This window comes from Chrysemys picta, chromosome 23 (assembly GCF_011386835.1).
Source record: "Chrysemys picta bellii isolate R12L10 chromosome 23, ASM1138683v2, whole genome shotgun sequence".
In the NCBI taxonomy this organism is placed as follows: domain Eukaryota; kingdom Metazoa; phylum Chordata; order Testudines; family Emydidae; genus Chrysemys; species Chrysemys picta.
In genome coordinates, this window is record NC_088813.1 from 10,942,287 (window position 1) to 10,966,410 (window position 24,124).

At 49.8% G+C, this 24,124-nt stretch overlaps 1 protein-coding gene and 1 long non-coding RNA gene across 2 annotated transcripts in view; one reads left to right on the forward strand and one right to left on the reverse strand.

Moving 5' to 3' along the window:
- Positions 1-12,799, reverse strand: part of EXTL1 (exostosin like glycosyltransferase 1) — a 47,149-nt gene extending 34,350 nt beyond the window's left edge. Inside the window, exon 1 of the mRNA XM_005302044.5 lies at positions 10,222-12,799. Coding sequence (XP_005302101.1) covers positions 10,222-11,156 — 935 coding nt within the window. The 5' untranslated portion in view covers positions 11,157-12,799. The remainder of the gene's footprint in view (positions 1-10,221) is intronic.
- LOC135977282 (uncharacterized) lies at positions 1,198-2,688 on the forward strand. The gene is made up of 3 exons (XR_010594686.1): positions 1,198-1,297; positions 1,410-1,486; positions 2,573-2,688. It is a non-coding gene; the product is annotated as an uncharacterized LOC135977282 (long non-coding RNA).
- Positions 12,800-24,124: the final 11,325 nt, after the last annotated feature.

Sequence of the window (24,124 nt, forward strand, 5' to 3'; positions counted from 1 at the left end):
CTTGCTCTTGCTTTTAATCAGCGTTTTCTTCCCGTAGCTGGAGATTACCAGCTCCTGCCTCCTCGTGCAGCGCAGCCGGGCCAGCGCGTGTCCTGCCTAGATCTAATGGAAGTGATATTTTCATTAAACGCCATATGGCGACTGTTACTGATATCCTGGTTGCTGCAGGTGGCTGGGCAGAAGGTACGGAAATCTGGTACATTTCTCTTTTCCAAGGGGCCAGCTGCCAGGGAAGCGTTATCAAGCTTTGTGTGTAGGACAGGGTAGCAGTAATGAGATGCGTTTTATCTTCACTAAGTACTTAACTACCCACTAGCAACCCTCCAGCACCCAGTGATCCCAGACCCCCCCGATATCACCCAATTACCCCCAGATACAGCCAGCAATGATCATGCTCATATGTCCAGGCCGTCATGTGAGCAGTAGCCTTAGACTTTATGGGGCACCAAGCGGATGAGGGGCAGGGAGGAATAGGGCTTTCGAGGCCCGGCTCTTGGCTTCCCTGCACCTCCAGCCCTACAACTAGCTAGGACATTGTATAACCACCCCTGGGGGATGGAGAAGGACCCTGGACAAGCTGATTGCTGACCGCCAGGATTCTAGGGTTACTATCTACTATCTATTTTACATGTGGGGAAACTGAGGCAGGGAGCCATCAAGTGATTTGCCCAGGGTCACAGAGGAGTGTGTCAGAGTCACGATTAGGATTCAGGAGTTCCTGGCTCCCATGTCAGCATGCAGCCTGCTCGCTCATGACTCTCTCACCATTCTTCCTCGCAAGCCAGGCTCGGGATCGATGTTTCACTTTGAATATTAGAACTCCGAAGTGTTTTTTAGGGATAGCTCAGTGGTTTGAGCATTGGCCTACTAAACCCAGCGTTGTGAGTTCAATCCTTGAGGGGGCCATTTAGGGATCTGGGGCAAAATCAGTACTTGGTCCTGCTAGTGAAGGCAGGGGGCTGGACTTGATGACCTTTCAGGGTCCGTTCCAGCTCTATGAGATAGGTATATCTCCATATATTATATTATAAACCAGGGCTCACAAGGTGTGTACTGACGTTACGTCAGCAAAAGGGGCAGCCCGGCGCTTTCCAGCACTCATGTGCAAGGAAAGGCCCATTTTTCTTCTTGACACCGATGATCTGTGGGTGTTTAATGACATACGACTCTGTGCTACAGACAGTGTCTCTTTTCAGAGTACAGCGTCCCTGCATTCCCAGCTCAGACAAGACAATCGCTCATCTTCCCTTCGTAATGGTTCTGGCCTCGTCTCAGCTGCTCACGCAAAGATGCCCTGGTATGAAAAATGCATTGTCAGGCGCTTTTATGTGTAATGTGCGGGGAGGGGGGGAGGAGTTGTATCAGGCTAAGGATGTTTTCATTAAGCAATTTTGTTAACATTGCTATAGGAGCACCGCAAAATTCCACTGGCATCGACTTGCCTGTTCCCACCCGTCACCGCACGGGCAAGGATATTTTTAACGAGGTGAGTGCAATAGAACTGACTACTGGGAAGCAAGGATTGTCGTGCAGCTAGTCAAAGAAAAGGGGACTGGGAATGTATTGCCTGCTCTGGGCAAGCAAACATGGGTTCAAAGGCCACATAAGCGTGCGTGTGGATGGTGGTTGGGGAGGTTGGGCCAAACCATGTGTAAGAACACGTGGTAAGCATGCAGCACAGACATACCCTGTTTTACCTTGGACTCCTCCGACTAAAGTCTGTGATTGTGATTGACTGAGCCCTACATTTTCAAAGTAGTGGGTCAACAGAGGTGCTGCCACAATCTCTTTTTAAATGGCCACCCAACCTCAGGCACCTGGGACCCGACTTTAAGAATCACTGAACCCTCCTCCCATCCCGGGCCCACTGGAGTCCATGTGAGCTGCGGGGGCCCAGCACCTTTGAAAATCAGGCCCAAGGGGTGTCAAGTTGGACACCCAGAACTGAGGCTGCCAGATGAGGCCACTTTGGCCGGTGTAGCCCTTGACCTCTCTGTGCCTCAGTTAATCAGCTGTAAAATGGTTGTAAGCCTCATATTCCAGGCAGGCATTAATTCATTGATCACGGAAATGGAGCACTGGAAGAGACCTCCAAAGGTCATGGAGATCCATTCACCCGCCCTGAAGCAGGATCAAGTACATCTAGATCATCCCTGACAGGTGTTTAACCTGTTCTTAAAAACCCCTCACCAGCTAGAGGGCAAAGACTTTTTTTTTTTAAAGAGATGAGTGAAGTAATTCTCGTGAAGTGCTCTGAGATCCTCCTGGGGAAGGCGCTAGAGAAATACAACGTGCTAGGGGAACCTGATTCTCCTTTCCAACAGGTGTCAGTTACACTAAGGTCCACTTCAAGACCCCTTTACCCTGGCAGAATGGCGTAAAGGGGCTTTGGTGTAAAAGAAATCAGGCCTGTAATGTTTTCATCTCCCTCTTCTGCCTGGGCTAATTGGCTGCCACAATGATTTTGCAAGGCGGTGCCCAGAGAGTTGGCAACGTGCCATGAGAGCCTCTGGGATGAAAGCGCTGCATCAATGCAAATTATTATTGTTAACAGAAATACTTAAACCTGCAGGTCCAAGATCATCCTGCCGAGACAGCAGCAACTTGTGAACACGTCTGTGTCGTCACCGGCTTTCAATGAGGATAATAAAGGCTAGGGTAGGATTACCTAGATACAGCTGTGATTGAAATAGGCCCTCCCAGGGCCTTCTCCCATGGTGCGTGTTTAGTACAGGAGGCTACAAGAGGTTTGTCTTTCTTTATGTAGGTTGTTTTTCCCAGGTGTTTGGTTTTTGAAAGGATCTGGTGTGGGTTAAATTGGGCTTGATCCCGCAACGCGCGGAGCTGCTCCTAAAAGGTGCTGCCCCCCCACCGCTCCCAATGCAAGTTGGTGGCGGATGCTCAGGATCGGACCCTACATTTTCACATCACGAAGGTCCAGAACGGTGCTGCCACAATGAGCCCTCACCCAGTGGGCTGGCGAATCTGTGGGCAATCCCCCGTGTGGCACTGGCACCGATAGCGTTTCCAGCTGTTCCCCTTGTGCCGCCTTTGAAAAATCTGGACCTCTGTATCAATGTGAAGATTTCACTTGCTTTGCATTGCAAGTGCCCGGGCATGATCGCATGGGCACTTGCAATTCACATAGGGCCTGCTGCGGCAGTTGAAATGAATAGAAGTCCAGCCCCGTAGGAGTGCAGGGTCGAGCCCAGAACTCAGCACAGTCCTAGGATGGCTGGTGGATAACCCTGTTAAAGAATGTAACTCTTAGACATTCCTCACGCTCGGCCCTTCATCCTTCCAGCATTCGGGTCCAGGCAGCCTACTGGGTGCAGATCTTTCGGATGAAACCTTTACAAACCAAGCTCCCATTTGCTCTACGTGGACTTTAAAGATCCCAGGGCACTTTTCATAAGAGCAGGGGGGTTGCCTCAGCTTCCTTAGTCAAAATCGCCCCTTTTCCTCACATTGTATCACTAGGTGACCCTTGCGGTCCCCTCTAACTACTATGACCCTATGATTTCTTCTGGATTGACACTGGATTACTTGAGTCTGGGGAGGGGAAGGCATTTCACTTTCCAAAGCTCCTTCTGGTGAAGATTTGACCTTGGTCCTGTCCAAACGGCGATTTTTCTCTTTCTGTACTAACCCTGGCACTTCTGTGATGCCTTTCATCTGAGGAGCTCAACGTGCGCTGCTCAAACTAATGAATTAAGCCCCTAGGAAACAGGGAAATACGACCCACATTTTATAGGCAGGTGCTTATGGAGGCCTGACTTTCAGCCACGCTATGCGTTTAGGTAGCCTAGTTTGACAAGCTTGGCCTAAAAGAACTGCCTCAGATCGGTGGTCGTCGTAAACAGAACCCAGGAGTCCTGGATCACGATTTTTAAAAAGCAGATGCCGACAGCCAACTTCCTAAATCCACATTTAGATGCATAAATAAGTGGCCTGTTTGTTTTTTTCCCCAAAAGGACTGAAAACAGCTGGGGCTGTTGGGGCTCAGTGCTTGGGGAAATTAGATGCCTCATCCAGGTGCCTAAATATGGACTAACCTTAGGCACCCAGGCCCAGATCCTCACAGGTATTTAGGTGCCTAAAGCCCACTGAAATCAATGGCAGTTGGCATCTAAACATCTTTGGGAATCTGGGCCCCCAGTCTGTAAATGGGGGCCTGCGTGACTTGCCCAGTGTGTTAGGAACAGAACCCAGGAGTCCTAGCTTACTGTTCTCAGGAAGGAACAACTCCCTTCCTTCACTGGGCCATTCACGTCAATGCCGTATTACTCTTTTGGCCTGCGTCCCAGCTTCCTGTGGTCTCTGCACAAACGCTCGGTCTCAAGCATCTCCCCAAACCAACGCACATTCGCTGCTACCCACACGCACGCTCTCCTTGTTGTACGAGGACGCTTCCTGCCGGGCTGGCATTTTAATTCCTGGGGAACTGTTCCCTTTGTGATGGATGAGACACGAAGCGCGCCTGGCATCTGACAGGAGGTGAAATCCAGCAGGTGGCCGGGTAGTTAAACTAATACACCATTTATTTTAATTCTCGGGATAGCAATTACTGAGCTAGAGGCACATTTAGCGCTCCAGGGCAAGGGGCGTTTTAATTATGCACAAGGCAGAGCTCTCCAGGCTGACAATGCCTCTGTCATGTGCACATGAAATAAAGCCTCACTTTGTCTCTTTAATGAATTCCTGGGAGTACGAGGGAGCCTGAAATAGTTGCAGAGAGAGACGCTCCCCGGAGGTGGAGGTCACAGACACACGCTCCGAGAGGGTGAGTACCCAAACCTGCTGTGAGCTTAGGGAACGTCCGCACTTGGAGCTGCGGGTCTGATTCCCAGCTCGAGGTGACCCAGCCAAGCAGCAGGAGGGGCTAGCCACCCTAGGCTGTGCCTGTCCGAGACCACAGGGATCCTCACAGGCATCCCGACCCAGGCCCCTGGAAGACAGCTCAGGAAACGCACATCAGGGGGTGACCTGTCCTGGTTCTCCCTATGCTCCCCTGACACAAACACCCAGGGCCCGATTCTGATCTCACGTGCACTGGTGCAATGAGGTTCTCGGGAGTTCCGTCTGTGTTCAGAGGGGGAAGAACCATTCCTTCCTTCTGATTCTCAACAGGGCTCGGCAGTGGGGGGGTCTAGCTGCTCCCATTCCCTTCTGAATGGGAGGCTTAGCCAGTCATTTCTGGACCCCAGGCCGAATCCTGGCCCAGGCTGAGCTGCTGTGAGGCCCCAGTGCACGCCCTCAGGGAGTGTTATTGCTCCCGTTTTACAGAGGGGGAAAATGAGGCAGAGAGCTGGTAAGTGACTTGCCCAAGCTCTCGCAGTGAGACTGTGGCAGAGGCAGGAACGGGGAGACCCAGCCCTGTGTCCAGTCACAGCACCCCCTTTCCCATGGGCACCCCTTCATGGCAACTCTCCATACCCTCTTGCAAGCTCTCAGGGCTTTGGTCAGGCTTTACTCCATTGTAGTGGGTTCTCCTTTTCTGGGCCCCTTTCCCTTCTAGTCTCTTCCATGCAAGAACCCTGATCAGGGCTGCCCTGTGCTCCATGGTCCTGTTTCTCAGCGAAGGCTGCTTTCCTCTTTCCCTCCGCCATCGGCCCTGTGCAGCTACGCCAAGCTGCAGGACCCGGTAGCCTCCCCAGGGTGCACTGCTCCGGGTACCTGACATAGCAGCTCCAGCCTGTATGTGTCATCAGCCCCTGTATGTAGCCCCTGATAATCCGCTCCACCTGATGACACACACAGCCCACATATTAACCTCCCGCTACCTCCTAATGCTAGCGGCCGACGATGGCTTTAATGCTGCTGTCCTGAGAGGCCTTTCCTGTTGATCTGATCTCCCTGCGAGATGGAGATATTCCGAATCTATTATGGGGCTGCCGCAGGGCATCTGTCGCTGAGCAGAGAAGGGCAAGGACAGAAAGCCTTGGCGGGCTCCGCAGAGAGCCACCCTCTCTGCCCATTTTGGTGCCAGGCTTCATGATCCCAGTGAGCGCTGCCATCTACCCAGCCACAAAACAGCTAGAGCACTAGCAGGTGCCCACTTCCCAGGCTCGCTGCCTTCACCCTGATCTGGACAAGACCCACCTTTCAGCCTGGGAGGTAGCTCAGTGCCTTAAGATCTGTTCCAGCCTTGGCATCTTCTGAGACTGCCATCAAAGGGGGCTCTGATGTGGAGACTTAGCCACTAGGGAGAGCCTGGCAGCGATTAAGGTGCCAGCCTGGGACTCACAAGGCCTGGGTGTAATTCCTAGTTCTGCCACAGACTCCCTGGGTGACCTCGGGCAAGTCGCTTCCTCCCTCTCTGCCTCAGTTTCCCATCTGTACAATGGGGATAACGGCCCTGCCCTGCCTCACAGGGTTGTATGAAGATAAACACGTGACAGATCAGGAACTGCTCGGACATGGCAGTGTTGGGAGCCATGTGAGTACCACCGCCAGGAAGCGCATCAGCCGTCGGACGATTATGGGCTTTGTCACTACCAACCAGTGATCTAGAGGCAAAGGAAGGTGCTGTATCCAGTGCCCAGGGCAGCCGACCCCCAGAATCGTTGTTCTGAACCCAGTCACTACTACAGTGCGAGATCCTCAGGGTCTGAAAGGGCCAGTAGCCTTATTAAACCTTAGCTAGAGTTGACTCGAGGAACGAATGATCTTTGGTTAATGAAGAGACCTTTAAAAAAATACCAACATATATTTCTTCCCCGGGGCTTCGCGGCCAAAGTGTGGCCCCCTGGGAGCTGCTACTACCAAGACTCCTATGATCTGACAAGCACCAACTGTCCCCTCCCCTTGGGGAAGAGAGAGGAAATTGAATGGGACCCCCCCCAAAACTCTTCCCAGTGCTGCACCACAGGATATAATTGCTGCTGGCAGGCGCAGCCATCCCTGGGACGTGCAAACCGAACCCCAGTCTAGTGACGCGGTTATGGTCCATAATGACAGCCCAGCCCCGGCTGGAGGGGCGAGCTCAATAGGCAACGCGGGCAGTTTGGAATGGCAATACTCCCGGGATGCACAGCTTCAAACCCTACCCAGGCCGTCTCAGCCCTTCCGCCTTGGGAGGTAGCTATACCGAGTCCCATGCACCTGACTGTGTGAGGGTCTTTCAGAGGAACCTTGAGACCTGAGCTCCTCCTGGCTGGCGGTCCCCAGGCTATTTCTGAGAGGTGGGGGTCTTTAACCAGTGTTTTCCCTCCCTCCCCCAGCACTGCATGGCACACTGGGTGCTGCCCCCCGCCTCATCCTGCTCCCCACTGGCTTCAATGAGAGCAGGGGCCGACCAACGCAACTTCAACCTAGGTGGCTTCAAGGGTCTGAGTTTGGCATTCGGTTCGATTGTGTGGAAGGTGCGGGGCAGGATTTCAGGGCAAGGAAGGGGAGAGGGAAGGAAATGAAAGTACAGAGGGGCCCCAACCATTAGGACTCTGGGCAGAGCCCTGGGACCTCCACTAGGTGCTGCTCAGAGTGGCATTGAGATACTCCAGAGGAAGCCATCCAGCAAGGGCATGGAGAGGAGGCATCATGGAGAGCAGGGTGAGGGTTTAGAGAAGCAGAGATTGAGGCAAAGCAAAAGGATGTGGGGAGGTGAGCGAGAGCGTGGCAAGGGGACCACTGCAGTGATGCTACCAAGAGCCACTGGGAGTAGCATGATGTGGGGACACCCTGACGGACGGTGCATGGTGAGAACCCAGACCGGGAAGAGCAGTGCAGGGAACGCGGTCAGCGCAGATGTTTGTTGGGGACCCAGAGAGCCAGCTCGGTGGATGAGGTGAGCCCTGTCCATTCAGATTGCAAAGCTGGATCCCACCCCTGGGACAGGCAGGTCCTCTCAAACCCCTGGAGCTGATCTGGAGCTACCCACAGCTGGGGCAGGTGCATCCTGTGATCCATCGCACACTTTGATCTGCACTGCTGTAGTGAGCAGCCAGTGCCAGACGTCTGTTTCCTACGTCCCTGGCTGCCTGGGGAGTATAAAATGCCCACTTGAATCTACTGGGCAGAATTTCATCCCTTTATATTTAAGCCTAGAGGCATCAGGACTTCTAACTGACCAACTCCCACTGGGATTCCTGGTGACAGAGTATAAAAGAAAGGGGACAAAACAGTCATTATCTTCCTCTCATTATTCCACTGTGTCTAATGATTCCCTCTCATCTTGCTAACGGATAGCAATGGGCTTGAACCGAAACCTTGGATCGGAATGCGCACACTGGGCGATAAGACATTGGCCGTCAGGGAAGTGACTCATTGTTGACAACCATCATCAATAACGGCTCCGAGGAAAACACAGGAATTGCCAGACAGGAGCAGACCGGGGGTCCATCTCATTTGAAATCCTGTCTCCAAACTCCAAAGTGAACAATTACAGAATTACCTGCCTGCGGCAGGGGGTCGGCCTAACCACCATCGGTTTATGCCCTGGAGCCAATCTCGCCTCACCTGACTGTTCCTGCTGCTGGAATCCTTCGGTCAGTGATCATTTGCAGTCACAAGAATGCCCACTAGCACTGAGCGGAGCCTGACATCACAACGCAGCCCTGCTGGAAAATCCCACTTGAACTAGTGCGTCCCCAGCTCCGGAGAGATGCTAAGCGCTCTCATCATAGAGTAAAGTCAATGGGACCCGGAGCTGTTCAGCACCTCTCAGGATCAGACTCTATGGCTATGTCTACACTGCAAAAAATTTTAAAAAACACCCCAGAAACATGGCAACGAGTCTCAGAGCCCAGGGCTACAGACTCGAGCTCGCGCCGTGGCATCTGTGGTGTAGATGTTTCCGTCTGGGGTAGACCCAGGCTCTGAGACCCACTTCCCTGGCTGGGTTTCAGAGCCCGGGCTCCAGCCTGAGAGGGAACAGCTACGCTGCTCTTTTTAGTACCGTCGCCGCATGAGCCCAAGTCTGTAGACCCGGGCTCGGAGACTCACTTAGGGTGACCAGATGGCAAGTGTGAAAAATCAGGACAGGGGGTCAGGGGTAATAGGTGCCTATTGTAAGAAAAAGCCCCAAAGATCAGGACTGTCCCTATAAAATCAGGACATCTGGTCACCCTAGAGTCACTGCTGCTAGGGGAGTGGGTAGTCGGAACAGTGATTCATATATGGGGGAATCTAGGGGATTTTTTTTTGGCAGTGTAGACGCACCCATGGGTACTCCAGCTACACTCAAGCTGAAGGTGAATTTCCAGCTGGGGTAGCCAGATGCACACTAGCTAGTGGGCTCACAATAGAAGAGGAGTCGCCGCAGAGGGGTAGGTGGCAGGACAGACCAGCCACCCGAGTAAGTCCCTAGCATCCCAGGCACAACTGTCCTTGGGGCAGCAGCTAGCCATCCTGCAGCCTTCACCCCCATGGCTATGCTTCTGTATTTAGCCGCTAGGTCAGTTAAAGTTAGTGCACATATGTCTACCTGAGCTGGTAATAACACCTCCATCTCGAGTGTAGATGTGATCTTAGTGAGTAAAGACTCTAACAACCACTGCATTGCAACAGCTCAGCAGTAATCCCTGTCATTACCAAACTAAGTTCTGCCTAGACTCAATATTCCGATAAAACAACCTCTCCACCAGCCAAGGCACTGCTATGGGCCAAGGGCCGAAAGCCTGGATCCAGATTTCAAGCACCACCACGTTAGGGGGTGTTCAGCTCTGGCGGTTTTGTTTGGGTTCAATGCCAATAAAAATATTTATGCTCGGGGCGGGGGCGAGGGGAGAAAGTATCATTCCTCTCTGCCGGAATTCTGGAAAAAAGCAAATCTCGTATTAGAGGGGCAGCCGGGCTGATCGCAGATAAGAGCAGCTCTCACTAGATTATTTGAACTTTAATACAGAACAGGCCAGCCCCGCCTTTCACTTCCCATCACGGAAATTAAGCAGTGATTTATACAGGGGGATGGGAAGAGGGAAGATGACTAGAGAAATTACCCGTCTGTTATGTGACTCTAAATGTTCGGGGTCAGATCTTCAGCTGATGTAAATCATCACAGCCAATGAAGCAATGGCCATTCACATCAGCGGAGGATCTGATTCTCAGCCAGGAGAGACATCTTTTCCTCTATGTTTTTGCATTTTCATTGGTTAACTACATTCCAGTGCACTATTTAACTTGGTCCAGAGCCTCGACACGTGTGGAGTTTCCTCCATCCCCTAGGGATTTCACCCATAAATCACTGAATTGGAGTATATCTCAACATCAGTAATGACTTACTTTTCATAGTCCGAGTTATCTTTGTCACAGCGCGTGTCCTTGTGTTTCTCCCAGTCTTTGCCATGTTTGCAGGTGGTCAGGGAGATGATATCCTTGCCATTATGGATATGATGTAATGCATTCCTGGTGTCAGAGCCAATGCCAGTCAGGTACCTTTTCCCTTTAAAAGCCAGCATGTACTTTTTCTTAGGAGGCACAGAGTTCTGGTACAGCCAGCCCCTCTCCCCACCCTTCTGAGGATGCTCCTTCGAAAACAAAGGAATGGAGATATCAAAGCCGGGCCTGAAGTTCTCAACATAAAAACTTGCCTTGGCCAGGATGGCCTGTCCAATGTCAAAGCCCAGATCCTCGGTGTAATTCGGCCAGGTGCCTGAGTAAAGATTAAATATCAGATGGTTCCGGCCGTCATTCCATAGAGGGAAACCTTGGATTTTATCGTTGATGTTGTGGACATACTGGATGGAGAGATGATCTCTATCCAAAGTATCAATATTTAGGATAAAGAGGCAGGCTTCTTCTGGGTTGGAGGTGTAGTATCGGGACTCCTCAATGGATGTGATTATTTTGAGGTAACTTTCTGAGACCGGGTCCTCTCTCTCCACGGGGTAGACAAAGACCTTGAAACCATGTTTCTCACACCTGGAAAAATCAAAGCAAGTTTCCATGCGGCACCTGCTGTGCTTATAGATGTTAATTCTCGACTCCCTTCTGGCTTTGGCGGATTGTTTGTGGTGGCCTCCATCGCTCTGAAGTTCTTCGGGATCTGCAAAGCTCTCGAGGAGGGACCTGTCCGTCCAGCGGGGCCAGTTCTTCAGCACTGCGGCTTTCTTTCTGGAGAGGAAGGCCAGCCGTTTTATTTGGTCTCCTCCAAAGTAGAAAAGCAGAAGCCAAGAGGCAAAGAAAGTTATGAAAATGTATTTCTTCCTGGTCTGCATATGTTCATCTGGAACCCTGACTCCTCATTTGAACCAGGAGGAGGTGAACTTAGTCAGCAGGTAGATTCAGAAAGGAAGATCATGCCGGTGGGCTCAGAATGGAGGATCGCAATCCAAAGTCCACTAGCCAATGCCAGCTTCCGAACTGGAGTAGGAGCAATTAGGAGCCTGTGTTTTGTATCCTGTCTGTTTCAGGACTTCGGAGCACTGTATTAACCCTGTAGGCTCTTCCAGCATTTCCAGCACCGCACGCGTCAAATTGGACTCTTCTTGCTTTTCTTATTTAAAATCTGTTCTCCCATGGAGTTTTAATAGCAAAACATTACATAGAAAAACAATCGTTTCTGTACCCTTCAATTTCTTGACGCCGTACAAAATGTCCAAACTGTCTGATTCTGTCTTCTACAATGCAACAATCATTTTTCTACCACTGCTTGGCCTGGCTCTTAAACCCCTGGAGAGAAAAGTTACACCATACCTTTCTCTTGGGTTAATATTCGGTGTCATTTTAATCAGCTCCCGCACGCTTCGCTGTTTTAGTTCAGATGTAGGATTTTTTTCCCCCAGCCCCTTCAGACTTCAATATGTATCAAAAGTTTACACTTTCCTGCATGCAGCAGATAAAACGTCTCTCCGAGTGGCTCACGCTAATGCTCTCATTTAGAAATCTTTTCCTTTCCACTTCTGCCAGCTTTTAATCTCAGCCTCCCCTTTACCTTCAATGGTCCATAGATAGAGATCACTGCTTCCTCTGCCATTGAAGAGCTTCAAGAGAGCAGCCGGGGCTCCAATCTCCTATCCTTCGACTGTTCTGTCTGTGAAGCTTTGACTTCTAGCTTCTTGCTGTGTTTGGTGAGCATTTCCAGTTAAAGAGATCGCAGTGCTGAGAACATGTCCCCCTGCCCTTTCCACAGATGATCAAACCAGCTCTTGGTCACTAATTGATCAGAGTTATACTGACAGCCTCAGCCTCATTAGAGAGTCTTTGGAGGTCTTTTAAGAGTAAGCTCTCTGCTCTTTCTGCCTGTTATTAAGCTCTCTCTTTCTCTTTATCCCCTTTCTCTCTGAGTGGAGAGTTTATTTCTGTGTGTGTCTGGGGTTTTTTATCTCCCACTTCTCTGGGTGTATGAAGAACTATGCTCTCTCGTCTTACCTTATGTAATTAGCCCCCTCTACCTCTGTGTGCATGTATGGCATGTACATATTTATATAGAATATGTCCTAGTTACTGTACACGGTCACCTTTCTCTCTGTTTCCGTGTCCCTCCTCTCTAATCCATGATTCATTTCTTCTTGCTCTCCACTCACCTCCTCTTCTGTCACTCTCTATTAAACCACATTTATCTCTTTTCTCCCCAACCCTCTATTTTTCTCTTGCTGACTACTTATGCTGATCTCTTTCTGGGTCTGGATCTGGCTTGATCGCCTTTCGTCTCTCAGTACTTCTGCCTATTTTGGTCTCTTTCCCTCTGGGTGTCTATCTTGCTCTCTCTCTTTCTCTATTTATTTTGATTCCCGTTTCTTTCTGATCCCTCTTGTGCTTATTTCTAGCCACCTATCTGGGTCTAGTCATCTATTTCCCTACTTGTTCTCTCTCACCCGCTGGCTGCCAAGCAGCAGCTGTTACACAGCGTTCTAATGCCACTTTCACAACATTCCATCCCGGCCCCGCCCACTCGGCTCTCATTCGCCCCCCAGCCCCTCAGGGGGCGGGGCTTCTACTTAACTCCTTCCTAACCGAGCCTCAAAAGAGGGGAGGGGCAGGGAAAGGGCCTGGGCTTGCGCTCCGATTGGCTGTTGGGCGGCTGCCCGCAAGAAGGGGCTCGGCGAGCCTGCGTGGGCAGCGGCGTCTTCCCTGCTCCTGTCTCACCCCGTCCGCATGGGGGTGCAGCTGCCCCCTCCAACAGGAGCCTGGGAGGGGGCCCTAAGCCTGAGAAATTGGTGGGGACTCGGGAGAGAGCCTATAAATCACCCCCCACCACACACACACACACTGGATAGTCGTAACAGTGATTCATATAGCGGGAGTCCAGGGGATTCATTCCCCACCTGCACCCCTTACAGTGATGTGATTGGCTTAGGGAAGTGCCAGGGGGATCTTCTCTCCATCCCACCCCAGCCAGCATGGAATCAGACCTGGCTTTATCTAGAGAGAAAGCTAAATAACCCCCACCACCTCCTACGGGACTTCATAGTGATTTGCTTGTAAGGGGGATTTTCCCCACGCCCTGCCACCGAAGAGTCCCGGCAGTGATTTATTCCTAGAATAGGATGAGCAGGAAAAATTCACACACCCTGCTGCATTTTAGCCGGTCGTTGTGGGCAGGAAGATGGAAAATATCCCACGTGGCCTCTGAGTATTCAGAGCAGAGATCTGGTTTTAGGAGAAGCAGGGAAGTGTCCCCATAAGATGTCTTTTATCAGGGAGGGAGAATGCCAGGAAATCCAACCCTCTCCCCCCCCTGCCCCCACCTCCACCACACAGACACTCCTGTAGCCTTATCAGCAATTTCTTTGTGTTCCCCTCAGCCAGCCACTGTGCCAGCAATTCAGGTTCCCTTTTGGAGCCTGATGCTGATTACAAAGCTTTGGGCACAGCAGGAGGGACGAAGAATCAGCTCTCAAACTTTCTGGAACATGACTATTTAGAGCTATAAGAGCCCTGAAAGCGCTGGGCCTAGGGAACTCCATTGAATTCAGTGCACCTGATTCTCCTAGCTGACCAAGGTGATGTCATTGACCTCAGTGGAGTTGATCCAGACTTGCCCTGGTATAAGTGAGAGGAGACGCAGGCCCAGGGCCGTGTTTAACACCCTAAATTCTCAGTCGATCAACTCATAATAATGTTTCTTTGGTTCAATGTTGTCATTTGGATTCCCACTAAATCCCGCTGGGCCAGAGGGAATTATTCTGCTTTACAGTGGCTGGGGAGCTGCCTTCCTGACTGGAAATTAATTTGATGAGGGGGTATCTTGTTTGCTATGTGGGAGCACCAGTGCTCCTCGCTGACTTGAACTGGGAACGAGCGGACTCTAGTAGTTAGAGTCAGCAAGTGAGCGTCAGGACCCCTGGGCTATTTTCCCAGCTGTGCCACTGACACTTTACCCTTTAGCCCACCTTAACCTCAGTTTCCATTACATATATATTTAATACCCATGGTAGCCGCCTGCCTCACAGGGCTGTTGTGAAAATTAATATTTGTAAACAGGGGCGGCTCCAGGCACCAGCGCAGCAAGCGCGTGCCTGGGGCAGCAAGCCGCGTGGGGCTGCCTGCCGGTCGCTGTGCGGGCGGCAGTCAGGCAGCCTTTGGCGGCGTTTCTGCAGGAGGTCCGCTGGTCCCACGGTTTCGCCAGCAATTCAGCAGCGAGTACGCTGAAGGCGCGGGACCGGCAGACCTCCCGCAGAACCGCCGCCGAATCCACGTGACCGGGGCGGACCTCCCGCAGAACCGCCGCCGAATCCACGTGACCGGGTGGACCTCCGGCAGAACCGCCGCCGAATCCACGTGACCGGGGCGGACCTCCCGCAGAACCGCCGCCGAAGGCTGCCTGACTGCCATGCTTGGGGTGGCAAAAAAACATAGAGTGTAAAGTGCCTTAAGAGCGTAGCCTACAGGTAGAGGTATTTACAAGGGTGTAAATTAAGACAGTAATGGAATAAGCCTACAAGACCTTAGCTAAACAAAGCATAAGGCTCAAAACCCTTAGCATAAGCAGCTAACCAGGAGTAACCCTAGCTCATAAGATATCACAAGATGCTAGTTTATACCAGCCTGGGATATTTTCCATTAGGAACATGAGCAGATGCCTGACCACAAGCGTGCCGTGGTAACTAACTGAGGTATGTGCTGAAAAGCTTGAGTGAAAAGGAACGACAAATCAGGGGAAAGGGCTGAACCCCCTACTGAATGTGCCTTAGGCAGAATGGCATCAGCGTAACACGTTGTAAAAGTTGTGTCCCGGCCTGTGTGCCTTGGGAGGTGTAACTCTTGGGAGATGCCAGGATGACGACCACCGGTGCGGTGATGATGATGTTCAGGATGATGATGACTGATACTTCGGGTCCTTTTGCAAGGGATGGTGGGAGGATGTGGATGCTCAGACGCACGTGCTGTGTGATTTCTATCTGCCTTGCTGGGTTTGGGACTTTATCAATTGTGTGAATAAGACAATTGCAGATTCAGAAGGTTTTTCCTAAGTGTAAGTGGGGCAACCGTGCGGGACGGCAGGGTTCCCAACTAACCTGTAATTCTAATAATGCTGGGCCTGATCTTGGGAGAAAGATCTACCAAACCTCTATGTCTTAACTGGGAATTCTTAGGCAATACACAGTCAATAGGTCAGGGAACAAGGTCCTGAGATGAAAGAGAATCTCCTCCCATCTCTTTCCTGGGCCCTGATGATCACAGTCTTCCATGCCCTTCTGTCCTTTTTACTGCTTCCCTTCTCCCCCTCTTCCCAGCCTTCCAGCTCCTTGCAAAGCATCACAGGATTTGGAATTCAATCCGCCGGTGTCTTTGCAGGCTGTAGGCTAGTTTCCTGGATATTAGTTTCCCAGGTCCAGATTCTGCTGTCTGCTATGTCTGTGAAGTCAATGGGATTACCTCGCTATGGGGGAGGGAGGGCAGAATTTGGCCCCTGGCCTATAGGGAAAGTGTGAGGGCTGGGACTGTGCAGGTATCCCAAACACCAATATACTGAATGATGATGGCCTGGTTTTCAAAGGTCCTGAGCACCTGCAGCTCCCGTTGACTTCAGTGAGGCTTCAAAAGCTCAGTACTTCCAAAAGACTGTGGAGTGTCTCTGCAATCCCAGTGTCACGACATCTCCTGGTTTCTAGCCCCAGATCCCTGCCATCCATGCTGGGTCCCTGGCTCTACTCCCGCCCCCTCCTGTCCTCTGTCCCTCCTTATCCTTTCAACCAGTGACTGTCCCATGCCCCTTGCCCCTTCCCAGGTGCTAATTCAATCAAATCTTTGCCATCCAACTCCCTAGCTGCCCCCACTCTGAGTGGGCTCCCGCTCCCATACCCTGCTCCTGGCTCTCTCATCAGTCTGTTTCCATGTCATTAATCCCCACTTTTTGTTCCTATTTGCCTTCTTAATCCTCCTTATTCTCATTTTCTTCTCAAGCCTCCCTGCCTTGCAAGTTCCCTTATGAATGGCTGCTAGGGTCAGGCCGGTCAAGGTGGGGATTTTCCCTTGTAAGGGAGACAGGCTGATACCAAGATGATTCAAGGATCATGCCGCCCCCTCTGCAGCTTCTGCCTCCACCTGACTGGGTTAAAAAGCTTGTGTTCTAATCGGGGGATGGGGAGGTCTTTCATCATTGATTCAGTGGCACACAGGCTAGCTTGTGGGAGCTGGATGGCTCCGGGTATCAGTCGTGGGCTACCGAACCTTTCGCTTTCACAGCCTGTGCCAGCAGAGACCACACACTCTACCAGCTGAGGCTGTTCCATGCCATGAGTGAGATGAAGTGGAAGGTCTCAGTCCGGTTCCTAAGAGAGAGGTATTCACTTTGCAACTGGCATTAATTGCCCTCCTTCCCATCTTGCCCTGGTTCCTGGTGTCAGCAGTGGCCAAGGGAGAACGAACTCCCCTCTTGCCCTGAGATGTGGGGTCACTCCAGGACCAGGTGAAGGCACCTTGGCAGCCTGGCATGGGGGCAGCTTGCCCTGCCACTGCCCAGGCTCTACCTACTCGGGGTATAAACTTAGAGCCGTGGTCTCCAGGGCTGGGAAGCCAGCATCCTTCACGAGCATGAAATTCTCTTGAAAGAGAAACCACAGAGCAAAGATGATTTTTTTTTCTTCGTGCCCTTTACTGCTCCTTTGAAGTTCACCTTTAAAAAACCAAACCAAACTCTCCCTGCATTTTGGATCTGAGCTCAGCACATGGGAAACTGCAGCGCTCCGGAGTCGGGGAGAAAACGAGCAGGAGTGTTGTACATCTAAGGACTGCTCCTGCTCCGTCTGAAGTCAGTGGGACAATTGCTGCTGATTTCAATGGGTGCCAGAATGAGCCTATGACACACGTCAAACCCTGGCATTCCCTGAACAATGATGTTCATGTGAAGCAGCCCTTATTTGTAATGGTACGAAGAAGAGCCTGCTTTGATCACCCACTGATTTCCTCAACTCCTAACAAAAGCACTAAAGGGAAATAATCTAACAGTTTGGAAATGCATGTTTCATGTTGCCTAGCAGTCTAAGCCAGGGTCTGGAAAGTACCTGGGAGTCCTTCCTGTCTCTGCCACTGACTATACAAGTGACCGTCAACAAATTACTTCACCTCACTGTGACTCAGTTTCCCCATCTATCAAATGGGAATAATATGTCCCTCACAGTGGAGTTGTGAGCCTTAATTAATGTTTGCAACGAGCTTTGAGATCCTCCAAGGGAAGGTAAGAAAGGAATGCTGATTATTATTAGTCCAACCACGTATAACCCCACATTTTAGGTAAGTACGAGAGAACAGATAAACCACACAATAGGAAGGGATTATTGAGCAAACACTTGGTTTAGCCTAATACGTTCATTATTTTTATGATTGTTGTCTGTATTACAATAGACCGGACCCCAGCTGAGAATGAGGACTGTTTTGCTAGGATCTGTAGAAACACATAGGAAGAGAGTGTCAGTCCTGCCTGCCCCACTGAATTCACAGATCTCTGACCCCACGGCACCTCCAATGCAGTACCAGACCCAGACTTGCAACACACCAACTTGCATGGGAGTAAATCTGGGCACAGCTGGGATGATGGGCATCACGGCTCACTGCAATAAAGAAGTGAGACAGGAAAGACCAGGGTGGAAACAATGGATTGGAGAGCAAGGCAATAGTCCAGGTGGCAGAGTGATACAGAACAGGAGGGCAGCTGTGATCTCAATGAGTCCAGCTTCCATCCTTAGGACTGTAAGTCAGGGGCCCATTTCACATTTGGGTGCTCAAATAGGTACCTTCCAAGGGATCATGAGAGATGCTGGGTGTTCGGCACCTCTCTGGCAAGCTCTGTCCCCATGTGTTTGTCCACATAGGGAACCGGGTAACCCACCTTAGCGGCCCAGATCTGTTAACTGTGTCCCAAGGGGCCAAATCTTAGATTCTTGAAGTGAATGGAGTCTTTGCCCTTCAAAGGGAATAGGATTTGGCCCACATCTACACCTCTAGGGGGCCACAATGCAGGCCACAGACTTCCACAGTGCAGCCTTTGACTGTATCTTTAATACAGAGATGCAGCATCCAGAGACTACAGGTCCCATCGTGCAATGCTCCGTCTTGGCTTAGCCGCTTGGATTAATCTGAAGCTTTGCGTGCTGGGATCAGTAGTCTTTGGAGCCCAACATCTGGATTAAAAATAAATGCAGGTCCAATCTGCTGCCTTTTGTGCAGATTAAGGGTGGGATTTTCAGAAGCATTTAAGGGGTTTAGAAGCACAAATCCCACTGAAAGTCAGGGAGACTTGTGCTCCTAAATCCCTGGAAAATCAATCCCTAAGTAATTAAGTGCATCCCTTGAGCTCCTGGCTAATCACAGCCACATCCTGGAACCCCTCTGCTCTCCAGAGACCAGGGCTGCTCCTAACACCCCTGCTACATTTGAGCTGTTTTAAAGATACAAGGAAACTGACATCATTGCTTCCTTTGAAGCACGAGCTATAAATGACAACATCAGGGTTTTAATTAACAGTGTTTTGGAAGTGCTGTGTTTGATGTCTATAAAATATTAAAAGGAATCCAAAGCCAAGTTTGTACTTGGGTAATTTTATTCTCCTGCGAGTGCATTGCACAAAATAAATAAATAAATAAAAAGCTAAATCTGTCTTTTAAGTAACAATATTTCTGTTACGTATGAAAGGGATTTCTTTCTGGCTCAAATGTCAGGAGCCTGCATCTTCGGAGCAGCAGGTTACTTTAGTGAACAGGGGGATGAGCAGACCACAGCTTCTTGAGAACTCCAGAGGGACAGAAGTTCCATCATGGAAGGAGCTGTCATCACCTGTTGACGAGCAAGGGGAAACAAGTGAATGGGCCAGGCCTCATTTGCATTTCTATTATATGACAGTTTGGGGGTGTTTTGATCAAATTTCAATTAAGTTTTAATTTGGGGGGCAATTAAATGTTGTTACCCCTGTCAAGGAGGAAAAGGGCAAGAGGGTGGCACCCACAGTGCATGAGGAAGAGATCACCCTAACCTAAACCACAGTCAGGCATGGTTGGGTATCAGAGCCCAGCTAAAGCTAACAAAAGGGGAAGGGTTGTCATTTTTTGTGGGGAGTGTTTTCTTTGTGGTAAGATCTCGATCTCTAGATACACAGCGTAGAACAAAGTCTGCATTTCAGTGTGTGTAATAAATCGTGTAGAGGATAAGTATAAGGCGGCCTGGGTGGAAACCTCAGAGAGCTATATCCCAGCTGAGGACTCTGGTGTTGGCCTTCCTACCTAGCATGAAAGCTGTCATCACTTCAGCTGGGGTAGATGGTTGGGCACAGCAGCCCCTGGCGTAGCCCAAGCAACGCTTCCCTTCGGGGCTGGAGATGGACCTGCCTGGATTTTGGACTCCGCCAAGCCTGGAGGACAAACTGTAAGTGGAGCAGTCTGGAGGAGGGCAGGGGCTAGTGCTGGAAGGAACGTGTTGCCTCTTTACTTCCTTGCAACTGTGAGAGGAGGCTTGAGGTTAAGACTATTGCCAAGGCACCTGGGTGGAGGTATTGGGAGGGAGTCCGTCGTGCCCAGTAGCAAGTGTTGATTTGTTAATTGCTGGCTTTCCCAAGGTTACTCTGTGTCCCCTTCTCCCCCCCCCCCAAGTTCTCTTTGTTTGAACCCCCTGGACTCAGTGCTTGTGAGCAGGAAAGTATTGCCAGGGAAGGTAATTTAGTTTTCCCAGGTTTCTAAGTGGGGGCTTGAGCCAGTGTTATTCCAGGTCTCAGAACCCCTAGGTGATAATTGAACCTGGATCCTTTTACTGCCAACAATATCTGCAGAAGGGTTATGTAACTATATAGACCAGTATTGTTAAAGCGGTCCAACTTGTCTGTGAAGGTGTGACCGGGCTTCCAATGGGGAGCCAGCTGTGGTCACTCAATTAGGGTGAACTGCAAAGAACGGGGCAGCCAATCCCCATAAAACTGGTGGATATTCCAATACTTAGATTCACCAAACCAGCATAAAACAGCTTCTTTATTACCTTACTGGTTACTCAGAAGTCCAAACAACACAGTTCCCTTCAAGTGATCCTGCCTCAGGCCTCCATCCAGGTTCCCACATCAAATATGATGAAAATTTCTGTAAATCTTATTTTGTCACATAAAAGAACAGGTTCTACCAATCCCAAAGGATCGGACGGATTACCTCCCAGGTTAATGAATGTTTCAGATCGTACCCAAACACATGCTACAGCCAATTCTTATTAACTAAACTAAAATTTATTAAAAACAAAAGAGAGTATAGTTAAAAGATCATTATACATACAGACGTGAGTTCAATTAATTGAGGTGCAGATTCACAGCAGAGATGGTGAGCTTTGTAGTTGCGAAGAGTTCCTTTAGAATTCAGTTCCTAGGTCACAGTCCAATGTCCAAATCTCATATTCAGGGCGTACCAGCATAACCGGGACCTCAGTCTTGCGACTCAAACTTCCCCTGATGAAGTCGAAGCAGATCTGAGATGCCAGAATCAAGATCCAAGGATCTTTTATACAATTTCATGTCCTCTTTGACAAGTTGGGATTTCCTCCGGGAACAAAAGGTAATTAGGATGACTGTGAAGGAGGTCCATCACCGGTACTTAGCTATACGAATTAACATGAGGCCATTTGCTTGTTTCTCCACCGTTCACAGTACATTTCAAAGAGAGATGAATACCGAGATATCCCGTGTTTACAATTCATTTAATGATAGGATGTTCTTTTGACCTCTGAATTATCAGAATACAGCATAGGCAGGGACTGTTGATTAGATTGTGGACCCTACTCATACATATGTAAATACACAAAAACACAAACATTCTCTCCCTACATGTCTTTTGAGGGTTATTTATTTTGCAGGACGTTTAACCCTTTCTAGCCATGCCTCACAGAAGGCCTAAATTGTAAGCTGGGCTATTCTATAGTATGATAGTATGCTCACGTCTAGGGTAATGTCTTGAAACTTTGAGTCCTCTCTTACCAAGCACTTCCTGAAAGTAGAAGCCTGTATATGTGGAGGAAGGAATAAAGCCCCAATGCTGCACCGTAGTGCCTCTTATTAGACTTGAATACTGACTTGCCAAAGATCACACAGGCAGAGCAGCCTGAAGAACTGAACTCGGCTCTTCGGAGTCCTAGTTTAGTGCCTTAGCCACAAAACTCTCCGTCCTTTCTGTGGGCACTCAGTATAACCTGTTCAAGCAAAAGGAGACCGGGAGCCCAACTAATTACTGTAATGAATTTAATTAGAGAAGATGGTGGGGGGGGGAATGTCATCAGAAGGAGATGGAGTCAGTCAGCATGGTCTTTCCCTGCAGGAAAAATGTTTAATTATAGCAAGAATATAAAGTCATTTTGCATTTGCAGACAAGGAGTCATTAAAAAGAAGGCCAGATCCTCAGGGGTGTAAATCGACGTGTTGACTTCAATGGAGTTGTGCTGAGTTACACCTGCTGAGGATATCTGGGGACTCCGCTCAAATCTTGGCCCAGCTTTCCCAAAAGCATTCTCCCACCTCTGTCTCCCAAGCCTATAGAGAGATACATAGATAGATATAGCTAATTGTGTCAAGATGCGGGGGCATTACCAGGTCTCTGGTTAACCTCCTTTTAGTTCCCCTTGCCTGGGGGCTCCAGAAAGGAATATATATATTGGATAACCAGCAAAGGGAGAATCCTCATCAGCATTGTTTCACCCCAACAAACTTAAGTGACGTGTGGTTAGTGTTAATGTATTGATTTCAAAACCCATGCTGATCAAATATCTATCTATCCCCAGCAGCAGTCTTATTTGTAAGGAGGTTTATTTCTAGCATCTGCTGGAAAGAGATGGGGTTTCAAATGGAAGACACAAGGGAGGGGTGGTTTGGTTTCATTAGAACATGAGCAGACAGAGATATTGGGAATCTGAGGCGTCGCCCATCACCTGGTCTCTCTCCCTCCCTTCCTCTCGCTTTCTCCGACTGGAATCTCTGCCCCACTTAGTTCTGCTCATGATCTGATAATTCCATTCTCTGAGATCACTGCCTTCACCATGGCAACGCAATTGACCTGATTTGTAGGGAAGTTACATTGGCATCCTTGCCAGTTGGCACCAGGCCGTCATCAAACTGTTATCAATATTTTAAGTGCCATCTTAAAAACAAATAAGGCTAAACTGGCTTTCAAAGCCCCAATGTGTGTAGGAAATGAAACCAATATCCGAGGCCTGATTCTCCTCCCTCTGACATCCCGTTAGGTCCACTGAGTTGTAGTAGAAGTGAGATTAATGTGGTGTTTTGGAAACCGGTTTAAAATGACCGGCTTTGTCCTGTCTAGTTTTTAATGGGGGAAAGTGCAGGTTTCCCACTTGGGGGACCGTTCCCCAGTCTAGCAGATCTTGTGACTTCTCAGGAAAGGTTTCCCGACAATCAGCTTTCATTTCCCGTTTGCTTGTTTTCATCCTGTTGCTCATAGCTGGAGACCCGCAACTGAGCTCCTGCACTTTAGGACGGGGCAGCTTCTCCCTTCTTTAGCTCCTTGCTGGCAGGTTTCCAGCCCCGCTGCAACAGGACCTCACAACTTCCAGGAGTCTCCTCATCGGAGCTGCCAGGCAGAATGTCCTCCAGCTGCATACTCAGCATGGCCAACTATGTAGCTGCTGTTCCATGGCACAAACAGACGCCCAATTAGCACTGAGTGTCACAATGGGTCAGGCCTTCAGATAATGTCCAAAAGCCTCACGGGAAAGAGGATAGATTTTACTATCCCTTGTGTGTCTCTGCAGATCAGATGAGAAGCTGGCCTGGCTTCTGTGATCAATGAATCCCAGTTAGGAGCCCAATCCAAACTGGCATCGAGCCTTGGCTCTTCAATCTCGTTATTGCGCCAGAAGATCACGTGCCGTAAGGGGACCAGAATGCATGTGTTGAAGTTAATCCTTTTACGGAAAGCTCTTGTAAATGCCAAATGATCCCTTATGGGGGTGAAATGTGAGCAGCAACATAAGCACAAGGAAAGTGCCCCCAGTGCACTCCACGCCGGGCACGGGGGCCAGGACCTGGGCAGGGAACATTCATTCAACATTGACTTCGAGGGAAGACAGCCACCTACTGAATCACCCACCCCACTCCCTTCAGCGCCAATCCTGGCAGCTCCCCCATCCCAGAGCAGGACTCAGGGAGATTAGTTAGGGCCGCTTGACATTTTTTGGTCAACCCTTTTTTTTTTCCAATGAAAAATGGAGTTTCAGCAAAACAGCGACCTCATCGAGGTTTTCATCCAAAAGTGAAATTCCCAAATGTTTCAGTTTGGGGGCTTGTTTTGTTTTTCAGAAAACCTGGGGGGCAAAAGTCCACAAAAAGGGGAAATTTTCATTGATTTTATTTATTTTTAGGGTTTTTTTTTGCAGGGGAAAAATATAAGAATTTCCCAGCCAGTTCGAGGGCTGTGTTTGTAAAGTCTGGGAGGATCAATCCCAGCACAAGGGGAAGGGCTGTGAACACAAGGGGGGTGCATCTTTGTGTTCTGTGTTTGTACAGCGCCTAGCACAATGGGGCGCTGGTGCGTGGCTGGGGCTCCCAGTCACTACGGTAATACAAATAATAACAATAAAGTCTTTTCACACACACACACACACACACACACACACACACACACACACACACACAGAGAGAGAGAACTTGATTCCTCCATGGGAGAGTTTGCTGCAGATTGAACTCTGATAGATTCAATACCTGCTGCCCAGCCAAAGTGCAGAAGGGTCGACCCCAGCAAGCGCCCTTCTATCTCCTACCCATACACAG